The sequence below is a fragment of the Nyctereutes procyonoides genome, unplaced genomic scaffold, assembly GCF_905146905.1.
Source record: "Nyctereutes procyonoides isolate TBG_1078 unplaced genomic scaffold, NYPRO_anot_genome, whole genome shotgun sequence".
NCBI classification, from domain to species: domain Eukaryota; kingdom Metazoa; phylum Chordata; class Mammalia; order Carnivora; family Canidae; genus Nyctereutes; species Nyctereutes procyonoides.
The window spans coordinates 73,381,073-73,405,316 of NW_026575146.1; the positions used below are offsets into that span (position 1 = coordinate 73,381,073).

The 24,244-nt window shown below is 46.1% G+C and overlaps 1 protein-coding gene across 5 annotated transcripts in view; it reads right to left on the reverse strand.

Moving 5' to 3' along the window:
* Positions 1-4,686: 4,686 nt before the first annotated feature.
* Positions 4,687-24,244, reverse strand: part of TRPM4 (transient receptor potential cation channel subfamily M member 4) — a 42,319-nt gene continuing 22,761 nt past the window's right edge. For 2 of the 5 annotated variants that reach the window (XM_055309994.1, XM_055309995.1), the window contains 13 exons: positions 23,037-23,166; positions 22,683-22,828; positions 21,340-21,452; positions 20,886-20,963; positions 16,535-16,966; positions 11,437-11,569; positions 11,132-11,306; positions 10,677-10,854; positions 6,127-6,320; positions 5,761-5,893; positions 5,500-5,572; positions 5,311-5,416; positions 4,687-5,065 (listed from right to left, as the gene is read on the reverse strand). In XM_055309994.1, coding sequence (XP_055165969.1) covers positions 5,061-5,065; positions 5,311-5,416; positions 5,500-5,572; positions 5,761-5,893; positions 6,127-6,320; positions 10,677-10,854; positions 11,132-11,306; positions 11,437-11,569; positions 16,535-16,966; positions 20,886-20,963; positions 21,340-21,452; positions 22,683-22,828; positions 23,037-23,166 — 1,896 coding nt within the window. In that variant the 3' untranslated portion in view covers positions 4,687-5,060. The other 3 variants (XR_008662498.1, XM_055309998.1, XM_055309997.1) reach the window with 3 other exon arrangements.

Consider the following 24,244-nt stretch of genomic DNA (forward strand, 5'->3'; position numbering starts at 1 on the left):
CACACTTCTTAGTGGCCTTCTGGGCAACTCCCCATATCCAAAGATCAGGACCATGAGGTTCAATGCCAGTTCCCATCACTACCCCACTCTGTTTCCAAATCACCTCTCAGATATCTCTGCCTGCCCATTCATACCTTTTATTTACCTCAGAGGTCTCTAAGCATTCCTTATCACACTCCCTTATCAGTGACAATTCTTTGAGAAAATATTCCCAACATATGTAGAAAATCTACTTGTGAACTAATGTCGTTCTATAGATTTAATATTGGGAAAGCTTAATTTGTTTTGCTTATTTCAGTTAAAAAAGTAAATATAAGTAGAAATTCTAAATTTTTCATCCTGTATCCCCAGTGTAACGGTTTCTACAACCCAATCTGGAGAGCCCTAAAAAGGGCAGAGGCAGAAACTCACAGGGCTTTCCCACCTCCTGGCTTCCTGCCTCCACCTTGCTCTCCAGGGACCCTGGATCTGGGATGACATGGCTCAGGAAACGAGCTGCAGGGAGAAGCCCTGGCCCCACCTCCCATCCTCACCCTCACTTCTGTGTCTCTTCCCCCTCACAGAGTCAGGATGGGCCACTACAAACTGGGTATGCCAAGAGTCTGGTGGGGTCAGCTAAAAACCAGTGGAGATGATACATCTTAAATCACATAGGGCTCTAGCTCCAAGGTCATTCTGTGTGTGTGTGAGGTTGGGGGATGGGGAGTCCTGGCAGGGAGGACCCTGTCTCAGGTGCCATAAGAAGCCCCCATGCTTTTGTTAACACTTAGGCAAGGCAACAGACAGACCCTTTCCTGGGCTCCTTCGCCCACCTCTTCTTCCAGGGAGTGGATACTGCAGGAGGCTCTGAGGAAAGACAGAACTGCTCTGAGAGCAAATAACCACTCAGGGACCAAGGTGGAAACAGAATTGAGGTCTTCTGGTTCCTAGTCTGGGATCCTTTGCTTTTTCATTTCCATACCAAGGTATCCATTTCTTGACCCCTGAGGTCAGGATCTTGGCATGTCCTATGTTCCCCGATCTAAGTTGCTTCCACAACCTTATGGGGTGGGGGCGGAAGCAAGGACATTTGATGTGACCTATGTGTAGGGAGGTTGGTGGTTTTGGTGAATGTGGAGTGGAAGACTCTAGCCCCCCTGCAATGAGGTCCTGCAGCATGGTGAGGGGTTTTGTTGTTAGCTTTGATCTGGTTGGCCATCACATTGGCTTAGTTAAGCCACATGGGTAGTATTAGCAAGTATTGCAGCTTAGACAGGAGTCAGCAAACTTTTCCTTTAAAGGACCAGATAGTAAATATTTTTGGCTTTGCAGGACATATGGTCTCTATTGTATATTCTTTGTTATTTGCTTTTTTTCTTTTTTCCTTTTTTTTTTGTTATTTGTTTTCTTTATAGCTCTTTAAAGATGTAAAAATAATTCTTAGCTCAAGGGCCAGAATATCCCACAGGTCATAATTTGGCAACCCCTGATCTAGGGCCATCTCAGGCCAACAAGAAAATCCTGGTGGCTAAAGCAGAATTTTGTTTGAACTCCCTAGTTGGCCCACTTTGGGTGAGGCTGCCACCCAAGGGAGTGTAAACTCCAGGCAGTCCAGCAGAAAGAAAGAAAAATGACCCAAGAATGACCAGGGGCTAGAATCCTTCATTTTCAAAACAAATGAAACAAATCCCTCACCCCTTTGGCCTCAGTCATTATCCAGGAGGCCTGGAAGAGATGAAGCCTCTCTGGGATACCCACATTCAATGACCAAACCACGTGCCTAAGATGTGTGGACCATGACATGAGAAAGGTAGTCAGAAATATATTCCGAATGGATTTTTAAGGGAACTGTTCCGACAATCAGTAATACCAGATGGAGAGTAGGGGAAACAGAGTCCCATCCAATACCTTAACTATAAACTTCGATCTGTCTTTCAGGGTTGGCTTTGGGGTTGGGTGGCTGCCGCACCACAGTGGATACCACAAGCCTTTAACTTAGCCCACCCAGCAGCGAACGAGGCCCAGGCGCTTATGGGAACCTTTGTAAATTGAGGGCCCATGAAGCCAGTGGCTTTGCTTCAGGTGGTGGAGGGGTAGTTCCTGCCAGTGAGGTTACTGCCAACAGTACCAGTGTCGCTGTGCTTTTGAATATATCATTTATATTTAACCATTTCAAACCTTGCTGGTTGTCAAGTTCAACTTGACTTAGCCCAAAATGAAAATGTAAGGCTAGAGGATCAGGATGCCTCCATGGGTGGGGCCTCCTCTTTCAAGAACTTAACAGCAAATTAATAGCTGCCTTTTCTTAAAAGGTGTGTTCATGGCGGTTGTGTCAGCAGGTGGCGCCGTTGTACTGAGAAATGGCCTCCCTGGGGCTGCTGCAGCCCTGAAGTCTCTAAAACTGTGATTTCCCCTTTCTTTTTGGGATTCTGTCGTTTCTGTCTCCTGGAGATGACCACACATGCCCGTGTCTGGACAGGAGAACCCTCTGACACTTATGGGACAGTCACAGTATGGACATACAAAACGGCAATTATACCTTTAATAGTAGAAGCCAAAACAGCCCGTTGAGTTGGCCCTAGGCCCCCTACCCAACGGGGTCACTTCGGCTTCCTTTTCCCCACTGTGTGCTTTATCAGTTGAATTCAGGTGCGTTTTCCTACTTGGAGAACACAGACCAAGGAGTCTAACATATGTGAGTCATGACGCATCAGCTGCAGCAAAATTTCCCACCTGTGAGATATACAAGAGCCATAAAGGCTGATCCTTATTGGATCTACTTCCTTAATAGTTAGAAGCTTCAGGACAACCATTTGTTTTTTCTAAACTCTGAGATGTCTATTTGAGCCCAGGTAGTCCTCAGATGATGACTTGGGCAGCAGGGCCTTCATTTTTGTCTTCATTCAAGGCCCACTCATCCCTAGTTAGATGTGATTGAGTGGAGGTCATTGCTAACACAGCATTCCTTCCCAAGATATACAAATGGCCGACAAGCACAAGAAAAGCAGCTCAATGTCTTCAGTCATTAGGGAAATGTAAATCAAACCGACAGGCACACAACTTTACACCCACCAGGATATCGATAACCAAAGAGAATGCGAAGTAACAAGGGTTGGTGTTAAAGAAACTGGAAACTCCTGCGTCGCTGCGGGGAATATGAAATGTTGCAGCCATTATGAAAATCAGTTTGACAGTTCCCCAAAAAGTTAATCATAGAAATATCAAATTCCACTCTAGGTCTAAACCCAAAAGAACTGAAAATCGTGTTCAAATAAAAACTTGTACATGAACGTTCATAGCATTATTCACAATTACAGGAAAGCCACACAAACGTCCATCAACAGATGGATGGATAAAACAAAAGTGATATATGCATACTTCTATTATTCAGCCGCAGGCAGGAATGAAGCTCTGCTTCAACATGGAGAAAACTTGAAAACATTGTGCTAAGTGAAAGAAGTCAAAACACAAGGGACCAGATGTGTGATGATTCCATTTATAGGAAATATCCAGAATAGGGAAATCCATAGAGTTCGAGAGCAGAATGGTGGTGGCCAGGGCTGGGGGAAGAGAAGAATGCTCAGTGAGTTCTTAATGGTACAAGGTTTCTGTTTGGAGTGATGAGCATTTCTGGACTGAGATAGTGGTAATCACTCACAACTTTGTCAAAGTACTAAGTGCTACTGAGTTGCATGCTTCAAACAGATTAAAATGGTAAATTTTGTATTATTTATTTAACCATGATAAAAGAAGAAAAAAACCAAATTGGAAATAAAATAAAATTGCCTCTACTTACAAACAGCTTGACTATATCCAGGGAAAATCCCAAAGACTGCAAAAATTAAACTACAACTAAGAAAGTTTAGCAAAGTCACAGAATATGTCAATAAACAAATCAGCAATATTTCTGTATTCTAGCAGTAAGAAATTAGAAATTTCTAAATGTCAAGCAGTATTGTATTAATATTACCACTGTCATTGATATTACGACTTGGTTTGGGGAGAATTAATTCAGCATCTTCCAGAGAAATCTGGTTGCCACACAACACTTGGCAATATTTCAAAGCTACTCCGCACCCAAAATGGCAGATAGTTGGAATTCCTCCAATTTGGAGGAAGGATGTTTTGGTTTTGATTTTTGGATGTGATGGTTGTTGGTGGTTTTCCTGCTATTTAACTAATAACTGCTGTCAGTTCAGTCTTGTCATTACCAGTTTACTTTGTTATGGGTTGTTTAGTTAAACTGCATGTATAATGATGCATATTTGCCTCAATTCCATGTGCGCGTGGCCTGCAATTTCCCACTAATTAGACTCTTTAAAGACATTTCTGCAGTTATCTACTCAAATTTGCATCATCTGTTCCCCTCTTGCCAAAGCAGATGTACATAGCTCCCAACCACCCCCACTCCAGGAAATAATTTGCTTATTATTACTGAGTTCTTTCTCCACCGGAAAGTAGAAACTAGGGTGGGGGGTTGCAGACAGTTGGGGTTTCTGTCCCACTGAAGTGAGAACCATCAAAATAGTGCACACAAGAGATGTTGGGCCTGAGTGAGACAGGCAGCGGGGGCCGGGGAGTGGGGAACAGACCTGGAGATTATCTCAAATACGGTAACAAGCAGATCAATGACCCCGTACCCAGACCCAGCCCCCCCATCTCAAAAAGATCTGGATCTACCATTTCCCCAAGAATCAAGCATTGGACTCCATTCCTCTCAAATGGCTTTATTTCCCCAGTGTGGGGAGCTGCAAGTGGGATCTGTGATCCCTATATCCGGGAACTCTGCAGCCTTCTCCCGCCCAGCGGGCTGTGGCAAGGCCCTCAGAAGGGCAAATCCGGCTCCAGAGGCTGATCCTCCCAGAGTGGGGACTGGTTACCGGGGGGGAGGGGATGGGCCTGCAAGTGGTTCGCATGGACGACACTCCATGAAGTGGTCCTGTTGGCGGCCCAGGTGTCCTCCATGAGCATGGGGCCCATGTGAAAGACAAGGCCACGAGGTGCAAGGGCCAAGGACCTGCAAGGACTTTGGGAGCAAAATCTCCCTATGGGGGCTACTCCGTGAAGACCGCCAGCAGGGCTCAGTCTAGGGGGAAGAGAGAAGAGAGAACAAGTGGCGGGGATGGAGAGAATAGAAAAAATGGAAGACCTGCAGACAGAAGGAGAAGGAAACATGAAAAGCCCAAAGAAAACGGAGTCAGTGACCCAGGGACACTGGAAGTGCGGCAAAAGAGAGAAAAGCACTCAGAAAGAGAGGAACAGAGGGCCCAGAACTTAGGGTGGTGGTGACAGAGGCCAGGGAGAGACAGAGGTGGACCCCACAATACTGACCTTTGGGCCCAGACGGGGCTGGAGGCGGCGGGCCCCCTGGGGGCAGCAGCGCTGAGCGGCTCAGGGCGTCGGCCACCCAGCCTAGGACCTGGCTACAGTGCTGGACCTGGGGAGCAGGGGGCGGCGTAAGGACAGGAGACCGGAACCCCACCCGGCCACACTGCCCCAGCCCAGTCTGGGAGTCCTCACCTCCTGCTCCAGCCCTTTCAGACGCTGCTCATACTCGCGGATCTGTCTTAACTGCTTCAGGGCTGTGTCCACCCTGCAACCCACCGCAACCGGCAACCGGGGCGTCAGGCCCGGTCCAGACCTGTTGGCCCCGCCCCCTTCGGAAGCCCCGCCCCCTGGAGGCCCACCTTCCTCCCCAGCCCCCCGGGCCCCTCCCACTCAGGCTCCAACGGGATACGCTCCAGGCCGGAAGCCCCGCCCCCAGCCAGGCCCCGCCCTCACTTTTGCGAGGTGCGCTTCAGGCGTTCCGAGTCGCTCTCCCGCTTGTCCCGCGCGCGCGCCAGCAGGAAATTCTCCTTCTGCACCGATTCCCAGGTCAGCAACCTCCGCTCTGCTTCCTTCGTGAGGTAGACCCCTGGCGGGCAGGGTCAGGACAGAGTCAAAAGTCGCCCCTCCTCCACTCAGCCTCCCCACGAAAAGCCTGCGGCGCCAGCCCTCCCTGGCCACGCCCCTTCGCTTCACACCCGCCCCCCGACCGCCTAACCTCTGCCCACTGGTGCTCCTGCACATCACCCCCAGCCTGTCCATCCTTTTCTTTCTGCCACGGTCCCCTGTGCTTTTCCCTGTTGCATCAAACCCCGCTCTCACGAAAATGTTCGAAGACAGGGGAGGGCGGCAAGCGGGACCGGCGCCTGCGTAGTTGCCGGATGAGGAGGCGCACGTGCGAGATGATGATAAGGGGCGGGGCCAGTGCAGGCCGAGAGTGAAATTCCCGGATGAGGCTGTAGCGCTGTGCCTTCCAGTAGAGGTCACTGTTTCCCTGTACTTTGCCGAAGGTGTAGCTGGCGTGGAGAAGTCAAGGGTCATCAGAGGTCATCGAGGGCAGATCAAGGTTAGATATTAAACAACACGTTTGAAGTCTAAGGCAGCAGGCAGAGGTCAGTATCAATAAAGTCAGCAGTATTACAGGTATTAGGTATTACAGGTATATATTACATATAACATACACTTAGAGGCTGGGTTAGGAAGATAGGTGTCAGAGGTCAAGTTGGGGATGGTGTCACCAATTAGGGTGAAGGTTGTAGACAGATTCAAAAATCAGCTGAACACAAATAGCTAAAATCAGAAATGAAAATGGAGACATTACTACCAATTTTACAGAAATAAAAAGGATTATAAAAGACACCACTACAATTGTATGCCAACAAATTAGATAACCTAAATGAAATAAATGGACAAATTTCCTAGAAACACACAAATTACCTGACTCAAGAAGATACAGAAAATCTCAAAAGACCTATAACAAGCAAAGAGATCGAATCACTCATCAAAGATGTCCCAACAACAAAAAGCTCAGGTCCAGAAGTTTTTGCTGGGGAATTTTATGAAATATTAAAAAAAAAAAAATCTTTCTCAAAAAAAAAAAAAAAAAAAAACTGAAGAAGAGAAGAGAGTACAGAGTACTCTGTACAGAGTACTCATTCTATGAAGCCAGCAGCATTCCCAACCTTGATAAAGATATCACAAGGAAACAAAATTACAGACCAATATTTTTTATGAATATACCTGCAAATATCCTCAACAAAATACTAACAAACCTAATTCAGCAGCATATTAAAAGGATTATACACCATGATCAAGTGGGATTTATCCCAATACTGCAAAGATGATTTAACATACAAAAATCAATATAATACATCACCTTAATAGAAGAAAGGGAAAAAACCCACATGATCAGATCAAGTGACAGAGACACAGAAGGGATTTGACAAAGTACAACATCCTTTCATGGTAAATTTTTTTTTTAACTCAGAAAAATAAGATTAAAAGGAAAATTCCTCTACATGGTAATGAGTACTTATGAAAAACCTACAGCTAACATCATACTCAATGAAGAAAGATTGACATCTTCTTGCTAAAATAAGGAACATGACAAGGATGCCCACTCTCACCACAGCTACTCCTCATCGTACTGAAAGTTATAGCCAGAGCAGTTAAACAAGAAAAATAAATAAAAGGCATCCAAATTGGAAAGGAAGATATAAAACTATTTCCATTCACAAATGACATGATCCTATATATCAAAAATCTCAGAGAATCACAAGAAAGCTACTAGAGCTAATAGGCAAATTCAGCAAAGTTACAGGGTAGAGGATCACCAACTAAACATCAGCTGTGTTTCTATATACTTGCAATGAACAATCCAAAAAGGAAATTAAGGAAGCAATTTCATTTACAATAGAATCTAAAAGTATAAAGCATCTGGGAATAAATTTAACCAAGGTGGAAGACTTTCACACTGAAAATTACAAAACAATACTGAAAGAAATTTAAAACAGCACCTAAGGGATGCCTGGGTGGCTCAGGAGTTGAGTGCCTCCCTTCAGCCCTGGGCGTGATCCTGGAGTCCCGGGATCGAGTTCAACATCGGGATCCCTGCATGGAGCCTGCTTCTCTCTCTGCCTGTGTCTCTGCCTCTGTCTCTGTGTCTCACATGAATAAATAAAATCTTTTTAAAAATAAATAAAATAAAATAGCACCTAAATAAGTGGAAAGACAACATGCGTTCATGAGTACAAAGATTTGATATTTGATATCACAAAACTACCCAAAGCAATCTACAAATTCAACATAATTCTTATCAAAATTCCAACAGCCTTTTTTGCAGAAAAGTAAAGCCAATCCTCAAATTCATATGTGATTGCAAGAGGCTCTGAATAGCTAAAGCAACCTTGAAAAAGAACAAAGTTGGAAGACTCACACTTCCTAATTTGAAAATTTGCTACAAAATCAAAACTGTGTGGTACTGGCATATGATAGACATATCGACCAATGGAATAGAAATGAGTCCAGAAATAAACCTATATATCTATAAGTATTTTGGGTTATACTGTGTCCCCTTTCCACTACACGAGATATGTTGATATCCTAATGCCTAGATCTAAGAACGTGACTTATTTGGAAGTGGAGTCTTTACAAAGGTAAGTTAAAATGAGGTCATTAGGTCTGGTCCCTAATCTAACATGGCTGGTGTTCTTATGAAAAGGGGAAATTTGGACACAGACATGCACACAGAGAGAACATCATAGGAAGATGAAGGCAGAGATTGCAATGCTACATCTTTAAGCCAAAGACTGCCAGCAATCCACCAGAAGGTAGGAGAGAGTCAGTGAACAGACGCTCCTTCACAGCCCTTAGAAGGAACCAACCTTATCCATACCTTGATTTTGAACTTACAGCATCCAGAACTGTTGTGGAAAGTTTTCTTGTTATTTAAAACCACTCAATTGTTGGTACTTTGTTAGAGAAGCCCCAGGAAATTAATACAATGTCCAACTGATTTTTAACAAGGGTGACAAGTCCATTCAAATGGGGCAAAAATATCTTAAATGCAAAGACCTGGAACAAATGGATCTCTACATGCAAAAAGAATGAAGTTGGACCCCTACCTCACACCATATACAAAAGTAAGTCAAGGGACACCTGGGTCGCTCAGGGGTTTAATGCCTGCCTTCAGACCAGAGTGTGATCCTGGAGTTCCGGGATCGAGTCCCACATCAGGCTCCCTGCATGGAGCCTGCTTCTCTCTCTGCCTATGTCTCTGCCTCTCTCTCTCTCTCTCTGTCTCTCTGTCTCATGAATAAATAAATAAAATCTTTTAAAAAATTAATTCAAAACAGACAACAACTTGAATGTAAGAGCTAAACCTAAAAAAATAATAATTTTTAAAAATAAATTTTAAAAAAAAGAGCTAAAACTATAAAACACAGGAGTAAATCTTTATGACCTTGAATTTGGTGATGGGTCCTTAGATATAACACCAATACTACAAATATTTAAAAATTTAAAACTTTTGTACATCAAAGAAGATTTTCAAGAACAGGAAAAGATAACCAACAGAATGGGAGAAAATATTTGCAAATCATATATCTGATAGGAGTTTAATATCCAAAATATATAAAGAACTGCTATAACAAAGAGACAAACAACCCAGTTTAAAGACAGGCAAAAGACCTGAATAAACATTTCTCCAAAGATGTGCAAATGGCCAATAAACACATGGAAAGATGCTCAACACCATTAGTCATTAGGGAAATGCAAATCAAAACCACAATGAAATACCAGTTCATACTCCCTAACTAGAATGGCTACAATTTTTTGAAAAGGAAAAAAAAACCAACTCTTGGAAAAGGCTGTTGAGAAATTGGAACTCTCATACATCGTTAACAAGAACAGAAAATGGTGTGGCTACTGTAGAAAAGAGTTTGGTTTCAAAAGGCTAAACAATTATTGCAGCATACCCAGCTTCTACTTTAGATGTAAATCCAGAAGAAATAAAAACGGAGACCCAAGCAGGTCCATGAGACCTAATGTTCATTGCAGCATTAGTCACAAAAGCCAAGGGATGGAAATGACCCGAGTTTCCATGAACAGATGAATGGATGTGATTGGCTGATACAATGGAATATTATTCAGCCATAAAAAAATAGAGCACAGTCCATACTACAACACGAGTGAACACTGAAAACATTATGTTAGGTGAAATAAGTCAGACAGAAAATTTTAAATATTGTATGATTCCACTTCTATGAAACCTCTAGACAGCAAATTCCTAAAGATAGCAAGTAAATTCAAGGTTACCAGGAGCTGGGGATAGTGGAGAATGGGAAGTTAGTGCTTGCTTAATGGATACACACTGTGTTCGTATAAGTTCGTGATAAAAATTTTTGGAAATACATAGTGGTAATGGTTGTAAAACATCATGAACTTAACACCTTTGAATCTGTACACTTAAAAATGGCAAATTTTATGTTCTATATATTTTGCCACAATAAAATTTTTTGTAATGTTGAGCCTGGGCTCGGGGAGAAGATAGGGAGTCCACAGTCCAGGTCAGGAGCAGAGTCTGAATTCTGGGACTAAAGAAAGAATTGATTAGGCTGGGATCAGGAATCATTGTGGAGGGGATCCCTGGGTGGCTCAGTGGTTTAGCGCCTGCCTTCTCTGATCCTGAAGTCCAGGGATCGAGTCCCACATCGGGTTCCCTGCCTGGAGCCTGCTTCTCCCTCTGCCTGTATCTCTGCCTCTCTCTTTTTGTGAGTCTCTCATGAATACATAAATAAAATCCTCAAAAAAAAAAAAAAAAGAATCATTATGGGGTCAAGGGTCATGCTGGGTGAGGTGGGATCAGGCCTCACCTGAACATGGCGATGAGCAAATTGAGCAGCAGGATGTTGGCCACGAGCAGGAAAATGATGAGGAGGAGAACCACCAGCCAGTTGGCATAGAGCGAGATACACGAGCCTGCCAGGACCCCCGCCGGCCGTGCCCAGAAGCCCTGCTCTGCTGAGCAGTTGGCATGCTCCATGAGGGCCACTGTAAAGGGAGACACTCAGAGATGGGGCCAGGGAGGCAGATACCCAGAGAGAGGGAGACAATCCCAGGGAGAGAGCGAGGGTCAGAAACCTAAAGAGACAGAGGAGGGGCAGAGACCCAGAGGCAGGGGACGGAGACTCGGAGAGAGAGGTGGACAGAGGCCCACAGAGATGAAGGGGAGCAGGGGTACTCACAGACAGAGACTTAAAAGGGAGGGGTACAGAGACCCAGGGACAGGGGCTCCGAGTGAGGGCCTCAAGCCCTCATCCCTCCATACCATCCATGTCCTCCTGGGGGATCTGCCCAAAGATCTGCAGGTAGGGCCGGTAGAAGACGCGGCGCAGGACATTCGGGAGGTCACGATCCCGGGGCCTAAGGAGCCCCTCCGTGGCCACCCCGTAGGCAACCAGCCACACGCCGAGGAAGAAGAGGAAGAAGAACACGTCCTTCATCTGTGGGGGAGGAAGAGGTGACCGGGCTTGGCCCCGCCCCACCTGGCGAAGCCCCGCCTCCACCCTGCCTGCGCACGCACACCCCGCCCCTTCCCCCTCTGGCCCCGCCCACCCGGCCCCGCCCCCTCACCATCTTGTTCACGATGACGATCTTGGGCCCCAGCTGTTTGTTGACTGTGAAGATGTGCAGCAGACGTAGCGTGAAGACCATGAAGTCGAGGCAGAGGACGGTGCGGCCCAGGTCAAACAGGCCAGGGGTCAGCCTGGGGTGCGGGGAGATGCGGTAGGGGTCATTCAGGGGACACAAGGTGCAAAGGAAAACCCAGGTCTTCCCAACACCAGGCTTGGGGTGGCCCTGGAGGGGCCACAGCCAGGACACTCCGATTCACCCGGGGTTTACTCCGATTTCACAACGCCAGGCTGAGCTGCGCAAGGCGCTGGCACCCATTTAAAAATGGCTGCATAAATCACAGCCTTGGCAAAAATTTGGCAGGGTCCTGTAACAATCAAGTTGGAAAAACTGCTAGAATATTTCTCCAACCTATAAAAGGCAAATATAGAAGAGTTCCAGCAAACGATTAAGCAGAAGACAAATGACCTTACAGGAGAGTGGATAAAGAGAACACACATTCACAGAGGAAGGTGAAATGGCCAATAACATCAGCAATTCCTATGGAGAAAATAAAAAAGTATATCCCATCACCTCCTTGAACTCTGAACAGATTAAAAACCTAAAGTAAAAGGCAAAGGACACTAGGTGGTTCGTTAAGCCTCCACCCTTGATTTTTGGCTCAGGTCATGATCTCAGGGTCATGAGATCAAGTCCCCCACATCAGGCTCCTGTGCAGAGTGTGGCACCTGCTTAAGATTCTCTCTCCCCTCCAAATAAATAAATAAACAAACAAACAGATAAATAAATAAAAAGATTCTCCCTCCTACTGCCCCTCCCTTTTATCTTTATAAAAAAAAATAAAAGTACTTAAAAAAAACTAGAGTAAAGAGCAAAACATTAAAATATGAAGAAAATATAGAAGAATTTCTTCATGAGCTTGATAGGATATCACAAAACAAAAGCCTTCTAGAAGTAATATGTATAAAATCACAATTTAGGAAAAGACTGATGAATTTACTCTGAAATATAAAACTTCCATGCATCTAAAGGTAACATAAATATGATAAATGGAAAAAGGCAAAAATATCTGCCAAAAGTGCATGGCCTAAATTGGATCACAAGGGAACCTGAGACAAACTCAGATGGAGGCAAATCCTACAAAATAACTGGCCTGGACTGTTCAAAAGTATAAAGATCATAAAAGCCAAACAAGGATTGCAGAACCAGATTGGCTCCTGGGACAGAAGAAGGATACCAGTGGGAAAATCAGTGAAGTAAGATCTGGTTTGAATAATGAAAGATGTTGCCATCTTGGGATCTGGGTGAAAGGTGTTGGAGGAATGCTTTGTGGTGTTTTTGCCACATTTTTTTAATAAGTCTTAGGTTATTTCAGGGTGCAAACTTAAAAAATAAAAGAATGTTTAACGTAATACACAAAAGTAAAAAGACAAGCTGCAGACAGGAGTTATTTAGAACAAAACCACCAAGAGTTACGGGCACCTGGCTGGTTCAGTTGGCAGAGCATGTGATTCCTGATCTTGGGGTTGTGAGTTCAAGCCCCATGTTGGGTGTAGACATAATTTAAAAATAACATATTGGGGTGCCTGGGTGGCTCAGTTGTTTAAACATCTGCCTTCAGCTCAGGTCATGATCCCAGAGTCCTGGGATCAAGCCCCACCCCCTGCTTGTGCTCTCTCTCTCTCTCTCTCTCAAATAAATAAATAAAGATATTTTTTAAATAAATAAATAAAAATAAAATCTGAAAAAAAACAAAAACACCAAGGCTTAGAAGAGCACCTACCCATACACATATACAAGAGATCAACAAACATAAACGAGCGTGTATTTTCTAAAATGGCAGCAAGGCTATGAAAAGACATTGACGAAAGTACAAGTGGCCATTTGCTATGAACAGATGCCCAAGCTAACTAGTAGTCAGGGACGCATAAATTTTAAAAAGAGAAGTCATTTTTACCCATCAGAATAGGAAACAAAAGAATCTGAAGGTTAAATTGAGAACTACAAGGTTTTAAAGATTGAAAATACCTGGTATTGTCAGGCATGTCCTCAAGGGAGTCCCTCTTACCCTGAAGATGGGCGTGTATGCAGGTGAAGCTATTTTACAAGGAAATCTATCCACGTCAAGAATATATGTACCCGGGAAGCCGGGGTGGCTCAGCGGTTTAGCGCTGCCTTCAGCCCAGGGCCTGATCCTAGAGACCCAGGATTGAGTCTCACGTCAGGCTCCCTGCATGGAGCCTGCTTCTCCCTCTGTCTGTGTCTCTGTCTCTCATGAATAAAAAAAAAAAAACAAAAACAAAAAAACTAGAAACAACCAAAATGTCCATCTGAAAGGGGCTGGGGCAAAATAAAATGACTTATCCATTCAGTTCTGGAGATCATCAGGAATTTCTCCTTTATAAACAGAGAGCTTCAGATATTTTTTTATGCAATAAAAATATGCAATAATTCTTCCCTCACCTAGAAAACAGTGAGCTTGACAAAATGTCTAAAATATCACCAGTATTCCTAAAGCACATGACCCTTTCATCTCAAAAGATACTTTAATCAAAATACAAGAGAGAAACAGAAGCATAGTGTCCTGCAAAACTCTCTTATTTTGCTATTGGAATAAATTATTCATGCTGAATTACTCTGTAGTATTTCGAACACAGCACAGAGGAAGCAAGCCTCTGTGTCAACGGAGAGTTGGGAATCACTGCTGTCAACAATCCAGATTATAAACCGGGTGTCAGGACCCTTCAGTCCTTGGAAATAGTCACTAGGTTGTGTCCACAAAGCTTTTTGTCTGCTCTCCTCAAAAGGAGGGTATCCTAATTGCTTTTTTCACTAGAAAAAGAAAAGAAACCTCATTAGCCAATATCTGATTATAACTTCATGTTACCTTGAGTAGAAAATGAGACTTTGTGGCCAGACTTTTGGCTTAATTTCTACCTCTTGAGGTTTTAGAATTTTTGTCTCACGGCCTTATGAAAAGAACTCATTCATTCCTCACATTGTGGTGAGGAGGAGTCTGTCTTGTCTGATCTGTAGCCAATGACGGCAGAAACCCCTTCTTCTGGAATCTGGTGCCACATTTTCAACGACTAGGGTCTATTTGCAAATACTGACATGGAAAGCATGTCAGGATGTCTTAAAAAGGAAAGAGAAAAGGTTGCAGAAGAATATATGAAATAGAATGTCATTGGTTTATAAAAGTATGTGCATCTGTCCATGTAAAAGCATAGAAAGAAAAAAAAAAGCATAGAAAGAACAAGCGGAGCATGCACCAAACTCGGAGACACAGAGAAGAGAGCAGGAGTTTTGGAAAGACTTGGTTTCTGTTGTATGGCCTTCATTTGTTTAATCGTGTTCACTGCAGACACATTTCTGCATGTCTTTGGTAATAGGCTGTGTTTCAAAGATAAGCTTACGGGAGATGCGATGGATGTGTCTTGAGGAGTTTAGAACCTTGGGTGAGGAGAATGACCACACAAGCCATGCTGAGAGCTCTGTTTGGGAGGGACCCAGAGTCTGGCAAGGGTAAAGGAAGACTTCCAGAGACGAAGCAGCAAAGCAGAGGCCTACAGGAAGTGTAGGCGTTGGCTTGGCCAAGGAGAAGACAGAAAAGTGTTTCAAGAAGGGGAACAGCACGTGCCAAGACGCAAAGACAAGACAATCTGTCCCCAAGCATGTTTTGAGGCACCCTTTGCCCTCTCTCTGGGAGCCACACAGTATGATCTGGAAGGCATGGAAAAAATGAACTAACATGACATAGCCACAACAGAAAATGTTTGAGGTGAATTCCTGACAATTTTTAAAAAAATATAAATTAGGTAAGAGATAAGAAGAAACAGGCAACAGACATTCAATCTTCCCTGGTAAGGCATGAATCTGTAGGGGTGCCTAGCTGGCTCAGTCCTAAGGGGCATGGGACTCTTGGTCTCAGATAATGGGAGTTTGAACCCCACGTTGTGTGTAGAGATGACTTAAAAAAATTTTTCAATCTTTAAAAAAAAAAAGTGAATCTATCAAATTTGACCCAGGAAGAGTGGGCACAAATGACATAAAAGCCACAAAGTAATATTGACAAACACAGACCTAGATTTTGGCAAAATTTGATACAGACAACACCAATGATGAGCCAAATACTTGTACAACTTAACCCAAATAATAATTCACAAAGTCAAAATAATTTCAGAAACTGAAAATGAAAATGGCTAAAAGGAGTGTAACTGCCCTGCGTATAACTGATCAAGGAAGTTTGCAGAACCTGTAACACACTTCCCTGATAAGAGTTCATCGGTAGGGCCACCTGGGTGGCTCAGTGGTTGAGCGTCTGCCTTCCGCTCCGTGATGATCCCAGGGTCCTGGGATCAAGTCCCTCATCAGACTCCCCGCAGGGAGCCTACTTCTCCCTCTGCCTATTTCTCTGCCTCTGTGTGTATGTGTCTCCCATGAATAAATAAATAAAATCTTTAAAAAAGAGAGAGACAGAGAGCTCATGGGTACAGGTAATATTCTCATTTCACTGTTAAAATTACACAAAGTATTTAGGATGGAGGTCAGAGCCCCTGTCACTGTGAGGTAGGAGTTGCAAGCTGCTCGAGCTAGAGTCTGGATGAAGAAAAGAGAAAGAGATGGGCCGGCCAGCACCAAGCAGCACCCCCAGTACCAGGCCCGGGGTGCACTGGGCAGCCCCGGGAAGCAAGCAGGGCAGATCTGGGAGTAGAAAGACCCTTGTGGGGGGATAGGCTGGAGGAAAGAGGGGAGTCCAGGAGGCTGGGGTGAGGGGGCAGGTTGGGGAAGCAGAGGGGAGGGAGAGGGGGCGCCCCTGCCTGGCCTGGTGCCTGGGGGAGGACTGCACTCAGCAGTAGGGCCAAGACCAGGGACCAGAGAGCAGCCCGCCAACCTGTAGATCTAGAGAAACAGCAGCCAGGGCAATGAGGTCCCAGCTCTAATCCCTAATCCCATCCCACTGTCCCTAAAACCAGATGCCCAGGGGCGAGCGACCCATTAGGGCCATCCTGATGTGGTGCTTTCGATCAAGAAGGAAGAATCACAGGGGACTGGAGCCCAGCAGGGAGGATCGGAGGCAGGTGGCGGGGACACTCACCGGCAGCCCACGCCCAGGAGGAAGCAGGCGAGGGCCACCAGGTCGCACTGGTTCCAGGTGTCTGAGAGGTAGAGGCTGAGGCGGCGGCGCAGCGGGGTGTGCTGGGGGCTAGGCCCGGGCCCCCGGGTGGTCAGGCTGCCCCAGCCGCCACCCAGACCCTGCCGGAACTCCTCGCAGAGCAGCGTGAAGGCCCAGAAGTAAAGCAGCAGCTCCAGGGCTCCGGGCGCCTTGGGCTGGAAGTCCATGAGCAGCACATGGGCGAAAAGCAGCAGGAAGAGGAGGTAGCTGACCACGTTGCCCATGAAAGCGGTCACTGGCGCTCCCCAGAACTGAGGCCAGCGGCGTAGGCGCGGGGGGCACCTCCTGCAGCAGCCCCTGGGCCTGCGCTGCCCCAGCACCCGCACAGCTGTCTTCTCGGGGGGCTCCGTCGGCCTGGGGGTGAGAGGGAGGGAAAGAGAAGGGCTCAGCCTGACCTCCGAGCCCCTGGTCACCATCATCAAGACCTCTCACCTTTCACATCTGACCTCTAACCTTGCCTGACCTGAAACCAAGTCCCTGTCTGTCATCTCCTTGATTTTTGATCCCTGTACCTGACCTCTGACCTCTGAAATCTACCGTCAAGCCTGCTGACCTTCCATCTCTGACCTTCTCCACCATCTGACCTCTGGCTCCTGTGATGACCTCTGACCCTGGTCTGACTCCAAATCCCTCTTCTTTCATCTTTATAACCTCTGACATATGTCTGACCTCAGACCATCTATCTGACCTCTGATCCCCTCACTTTCATGACCTCGGTTCCCCAGGGTTGACACCTGTGTACCTGAATATTAACTTCTGACCCACAAATTCTCATGTCAGATTGTCTAGCCCAGTGTTTCCCGTATCTGACCTTGGACCATACAGCCATATGTGGCTTCTGAATTCTGACCTTGTTCTACTCCTATCTCTGACCATTCTCGTCCCAGTTCTGACCCTCTGTCCCAATTTCATCCTGACGCTTCCTTCTGACTTCAAATCAGAAATGCCAAAATGAATAATACAAATAATAATAAACCCAACAAGCTAACAGGAAAGATAAACTGGTCTGGTGAGGCATCTTCTTTTTATACACCAAGCAGGAGGATAATAACTCCAAAGCAGAAACAACCCAAATGTCCATCAACTGATCCATGGTCTATCCATACAACAGGATATTATTTAATGCTAAAAAGGAATGGAGAACATTATGAGTGGAGAATGTGAGATTACATTACGAATGGAGAACGTAGGATGAGTGCTACAACATGGAGAAATCTTGAAAACATGATGCTAAGTTAATGAAGCCAATCTTAGAAGACCACATAGTGTATGACTTCATTCGTACAAAACATCAGGAACAGGGACACCTGGGTGGCTCAGCAGTTGGGCGTCTGCCTTTGTCTCAGGTCGTGACCCGGGTTCCTGGTATCAAGTTCCACATCAGGCTCCCCGCAGGGAGCCTGCTTCTCCCTCTGCCTGTGTCTCTGCCTCTGTGTGTGTGTGTGTGTCTCATGAATAAATAAGTAAAATCTTTAAAAAAAATGTCAGGAATAGGGAAATTCATTGAGGAAGAAAATTATTGGCTGTGAAGGGTTGGGGGGAGAGTGCAGTAAGGAGTGATTGTTAAAGGGGTACAGAGTTTCTTCCTGTGGTGACAAAAACGTTTTAAGATTGACTGTGGTGACAACTGCACAATTCTGTGAATATACTAAAAACTAATTATAACACCTTAGATGGGTGAGTTGATCGATATGTGGATTTTATCTCAGTAAAGTGGTTCTCAAGAAAAGGAAAGGATTAGGGATCCCTGGGTGGCTCAGCGGTTTAGAGCCTGCCTTCAGCCGAGGGCGTGATCCTGGAGTCCTGGGATCGAGTCCCACATCGGGCTCCCTGCATGGAGCCTGCTTCTCCCTCTGCCTGTGTCTCTGCCTCTCTCACTCTCTCTGTCTCTCATGAATAAATAAATAAAATCTTAAAAAAAAAAAAGGAAAGAATTATAAAAGTGAAAGAAAAGTGAGATGCAGAGAGGACAGAAATTTCCCTAAAGTTAAGGGAAAACAGACCCGGTATTTTGCATTTCCCCTTCTGTGGGGTCCAGGGAACAAGAACATGTGGTCAGAATGCTCCCCGCCATTTCTATCTTGAATCAGGCACCACCAGGCCACACAGATTCCTGGACTCATCCCAAGCCTCCTTGGGGGAGCATCAAGGAATCCATCCTTTTACAAAGCTCGCCATGGAGCTGATTCTCCATAGTGGCTAAGAGCACAGCTTCAGGCACAAGAAGATCTGGGTTCAAACCCCAGTTCTACATACTTAGCAATCACATGATCTGAGTAGTGCCTTGGTGATTTCATCTGTGAAACGGGGATAATAATACACCCTATTGCATAGGGTTGTTGAGAAAATTAAATAAATTGATTTTATTTTATTTTTTTTAAGATTTTATTTATTTATTCATAGAGACACAGAGAGAGAGGCAGAGACACAGGCAGAGGGAGAAGCAGGCTCCACGCAGGGAGCCCGACATGGGACTCGATCCGAGGTCCTTAGGATCACACCCCGGGCTGCAGGCGGCACTAAACTGCTGCACTACCGGGGCTGCCCAATAAATTGATTTTAAAAAGGATTTAGTACACTGGCTACCCTCTGTAAGTGGCTATTGTCACCTTCCTTCATCACTGTCATGGTGCTAAAGTTGGGAACTCACTAGGCAAGGACATCGTTACTGATCCTGACACTGGGGACTTCTCTCCAACCTTTTCCAGTGGTTTCAGTTTTTTTTTTCTTAGTTTTCTCTTCTATCTTGACAAATACACTGTATTCATTGTGTATTGTCTCAGAAAAATAAGTCTGCATAGATATATTTCTATTTGCTCCTTGAGGTATATAGTAGGTTTTACAGATATCTGGCTTCTGATCATGTTTCTAACAGTTACCAGAAACATTTTTTCTTCTGGGATATTGGGGGCCGGGATTCCTCCCTTTTCTCACCTAAGTGGCTAAAGTAGAAATGGAAGGTAGAAAGATAAGCATAAATGTGTGAGTCTTCCTCTCTTCTTCTATTACCAGAGACTTAGACCCTGATACCTACACACCATTCAACAAAATAAATGAGAAATGCATCGATAACAGCAGTGGCAATAATAAACTCCACTGCTTGACTACTTACTATGTGCTGGACACTATGATGCATTTTACACATTATCTCCACATGTCCCCCCAACTGCCCCATCAGGCACTGGGGCACACTGTATTACGCTGCACCAAATATTTTGGTTCCCTCTCAGTGGGAGGATCAAGAGCTAAGGAATTACCATATGCCTCACGCTTGCCAAGGAAATATAGGCACAAGTGACATGTGTCTCTCTTCCACGTGGAGGCTTTAAGAGCCAGTACCTGGTTCATCATTTCTCCTTTTCCTCTGCTATGAGACCAGCAACATCTCAGCTAGGAGGGGCTCACTCATTCCAAAGTGGAATCCATACTGGAGCCGAGACACAGACAGCCCAAAAATGGAGCATGAGAAGTAAGGCTTCGTTGTTGACAGTCACTGAGCATGTAAGATTTTTTTTTTTAAGATTTATTTACCTATTTGAGACACAGAGAGAGCAAATGCACAGTGGGAGAGGCAGAGGGAGAGGGAGAGAGAATCGCAAGCAGACTCTATGCAGAGCCTGATGCTGTGCTCTATCTCATAACCTTGAGGTCACGACCTGAGCTGAAACCAAGAGTCAGGAGCTCATCTGACGGCACCACCCAGGCACCCCTAGATGCAGCACTGCCCAACCTAACCTGCCACAGGCACAACCTTCAATGCATATTCGTTTTATAGAAAAGAAAACTGAGGCTCAAGGTGAAGTCATTTCTAAGGTCAAAGTTAAGATTTGAACCCAGATCTGTTCGGCTCACACCCAAGTCCCTCAGCACCTCCACTCTGTGGCATTATCAGAAGTCTGAGAGACTATCTGCTTAGGTCCGGGTACCTCAGCATAGAGATTAAGAGCAAAGGTCCTGGAATCAGAAAAAAAAAAGATGAAAAATCCCTAAATGGGCCAAATCCACCTGATTCCTTTTGCAAGAGGGAAGATTCCACTTCAAGATGGAAGTATGTATAGCATAAAGTAAACTGGTTTCCAGGGAGGACCTCCTCAGTGGCAGAACCAAAACCCAAGCCTCGAGCCTGGGGCTGCTTCCTCGGGATCTTCAGTGGCTTCACGAAGCCGTCACCCCCTGAAACTCCACTTCTCCCCTCTGGCTTTGTTCCCAGCACCTGGTGTTTATGAAGCTGCCTCAGATGCCCTACCTCACAGGGTGCTGGGGCTTCACTCACCCAACAGGGCCTTCTCCATTGATGCCCCGATCCTCGTCAAATTCCAGGTCCTTCTGGATGGACTCCTCTTCTGACTTCCTGGCATGAAGGAAAGCACAGAGTGAAGAACAGGAGCAGGGGCGAGGGGAAGAATTCTCCAAAGAGAGACCCAAACTTCTTCATCCAGAGACATGGCAGGGAGACAGTGAGGTGCTTTCCAGTCACCCCAAAAGAAATCTTCCCCCACAGCCATGGCCAGAGGGCAGAGGAATGCTCCCCAAAGACACTGCAGAGACACCCCCGCCCTCTACTGCTGCAAAGCTCACCTCCCAGACATGCCCCCAGCCTGGAGGACAGAAAGAGAGCAAACAGGGAGGGGAAGCACTGGAAAGACCAAGTAGGAAGGCAGCCCGAAGTGAGCAGGAAGGAGAAACTGAGCATCCCCCTCCTGCCCATCTAACCCAAGGGAACTGACCTGAAGGTGATGAGGTTGGTGTAGATGAGTGGGGGGCAAAAGAAGGTGAGAACCAAGGCCCAGATGGGAGTGGTGCTGTCCATCTCCCCCCACCACTTCTGTGTCAGCAGAGACTGTGGGGTGTGATGAGGATTAGGAGCCTGAATCGCCCCACAGCCCTCTCTAAAGACCCCAGGTAAAAACTGGGCCACAGCAGGAGCACACAGAGCAAGTGCCCAATATGCCAACTGTAACTACTGGGGGTGGGGGGCAGGGGGTCAAAGGTGAGGATGACCTGTCCCAGGTTTTATCTGGTATAGTTAAACAGCCAACATTTATGAACACAACGTGCCAGATCCCGAGCTAAGCACTTCACACAGATCAGCCCACTTAATCCCCACCACACCCCCAGGACAGGGAAGAATGTTTTCTCCTTTTTCACAGATGGGGCAGCAGGAGGTCAAGGAAGAGGCCCAAGCTGGAATCCATGAGTTGAACCACCATTCAAAGCAATGGACTCTGGGTAATTACTTGAAATGCCAGCCAAACCATTCTGACATGTGAAGATGGGACTTCCTTTTGGGGTAAGCAGATTTCCTGTACTGAGGGTGGTACTCTCTGAGCACCTGCTGTCAGATTTTTATTTTTTTATTTTTTTAACCAAGCTTTACACCCCAAGGTGGGGCTTGAACTCATGACCCTGCGATTAAGAGTCATGTGCTGTAACCAACTAAGCCAGCCAGGTGCCACACCCTTGTCAGATTTACACTAAGGATATTGAGAAAAGTTTTCAGATGTCAGGATGGACACTGTGGGAGAGACTGTGGGGCAAGCAGGGCTTCCCCAAGGAGAGGATTTCCTCTGGGAAGGGTGGGATTACTAAACCAGAGTTAGTCTATGCCCCAAACATGAGGTAATTGTTCAGTGAGGTCATTGTAATTGTTGACATCTGGAACTGAGGACCTTTGAAGGAAATGGAAAGGACTTCCTATGGATGATGCAGGCCTTCCTATGGATGACGCAGGACTTCCTTTGGGAGAAGTGGTATTTCCTGTGGGAGTTGGGAGCAATTCCTGTGTGACAGATGGGACTTCCTGAAGTCACCAGGAATTTCTGTTTAGGAATAGAACTTTTCAGGAGGGTGGGCTTTGCTGTGGGAAGGTTGGCTTCCTTGTGGGAGGGGGTGGGGCTCCTTAGGGGAAAGGTAGCCCTTCTGGGAGAGAATTTCTGGACCTCCAGTGGTCTCCGAGGGGGAGGGGGGCTGATTAAGACCATTCACTGCCCACAATGGCAGGGGCTTATTCTCCATACTTCCCAAAGTCCAGGTGGGAACTGTGTGGGATGTTGGCACCTCAGATGCTCACCTGTACCCCATCCTGGGCAAAGAAGGCACGAGCATCAGCCTGCATGGCAAGCTGGAGGCAGGTGGCATCCCCCCAGAGTGGGCAGCGTCGGAGTAGCAGGCGGGCAGCCCGTTCCTCGCTGCTGCGGTAGCACTCACCGAAAAGGTCTGGGGACAGGAGATTTATGTGAGAGAAAAGAAAGGGAGTGAGGAAAAAAAAAAAAGAAAGAAAGAAAGGGAGTGAGGAGATGGTGTGAGGGGAAAGATGAGGAGGGGAAGGTGAAGACACAGGGTTTCGGGAGGAAAAGTGGGGAGATGCACAACCCCCTGCCTGGCAGCTCCTGTCCCCACCCCCACGCACCCAAGCCTTACGCACCAACACCCAGACCCTCAAACTTGGCTGCCAGGTCCTTCCTCCGTGCTGCCTCCTCAGCTTCAGACTCCAGGCGTGCCAGCACTCGGAGCAGCATACAGGCCCCAAGAGCTGAGGCCACAGCATTGGAGCCCTGGGGAGACAGAGACAGAGTGACAGATAGAGTTTAGAGTGAGCTTCACAGGGGGGCGGGGGGAAGGAGGAGAGGTGGGGGTCAAGGCAAAGGGACAGAGGGACAGAACCAGAAGTCATAAGTTAACCAGGTTCATTAGAAGTCAAGGATGAGGCAATGTGTGTAGATGAATCTGGAAGAAGCTGGTCATCAGGTGAAAAGTGTCAAAAGTCAGGTAGTTCAGGGACCAAGGGCTGGGACAGAGTTAGAATGACATCAGAGGCTACAGACAGGTCAAGAAGCAGCAGGAGATGTCCCCTAAAATGGCAGAGTAGAGAATTTCAAAATTCTGTCTTTCCATAAAAGCAACAGATAAGCTGGCAAAAACTGTCAGAGTCAACTTTCCCAGAATTCCAGAACTGAATATAAAACTTACAATGAACAGGAGAAAGCTCAAGGAAGAAAGAAAACACCAAGTTTCAGTAAAAGAGCATCATGACATTTTAACTCCCACTGTCAACTTCCCAGCTCAAGGGCAGCCTGGAAGGCAACAGCCCAGAAGGTGACAGCCCCCATTCCTGGTGCAAACTGTTGCTCCCCAAGGGGGCAACTCAGATATCACTCCTTTTTTTTTTTAAGATTTTTTTATTATTATTATTCATAGAGACAGAGAGAGAGAGGCAGAGACACAGGCTGAGGGAGAAGCAGGCACCATGCAGAGAGCCTGACTTTGATCCAGGGTCTCCAGGATCACGCCCTAGGCTGCAAGCAGCGCTAAATAAACCGATGCACCACTGGGGCTGCCCTCAGATCTCACTCTTAAATAATTGTGGTTCTATGTGTGGACTTAGCTGTCCTTGAAGGAACAGCTCAAGGGCTTGCCTTTGTCTCACTGTTCTTGGGGTTTCCTCCAAGCAGAAATGGCTTCCCAGGTGGTGGGAAAGCATATAAATCATTTAAGGGCAAGCTGTATTAGCCTCAGCTGCCCAAAGCAAAGAATAACAGACAAGTCAAGCAAAAACTGGACAGCTGGAGAGGGAAGTGGCTGGGGAAGGAGATATTCCAAGGAATAAGGGGCTTGAAAAACTCCTATGTCTAT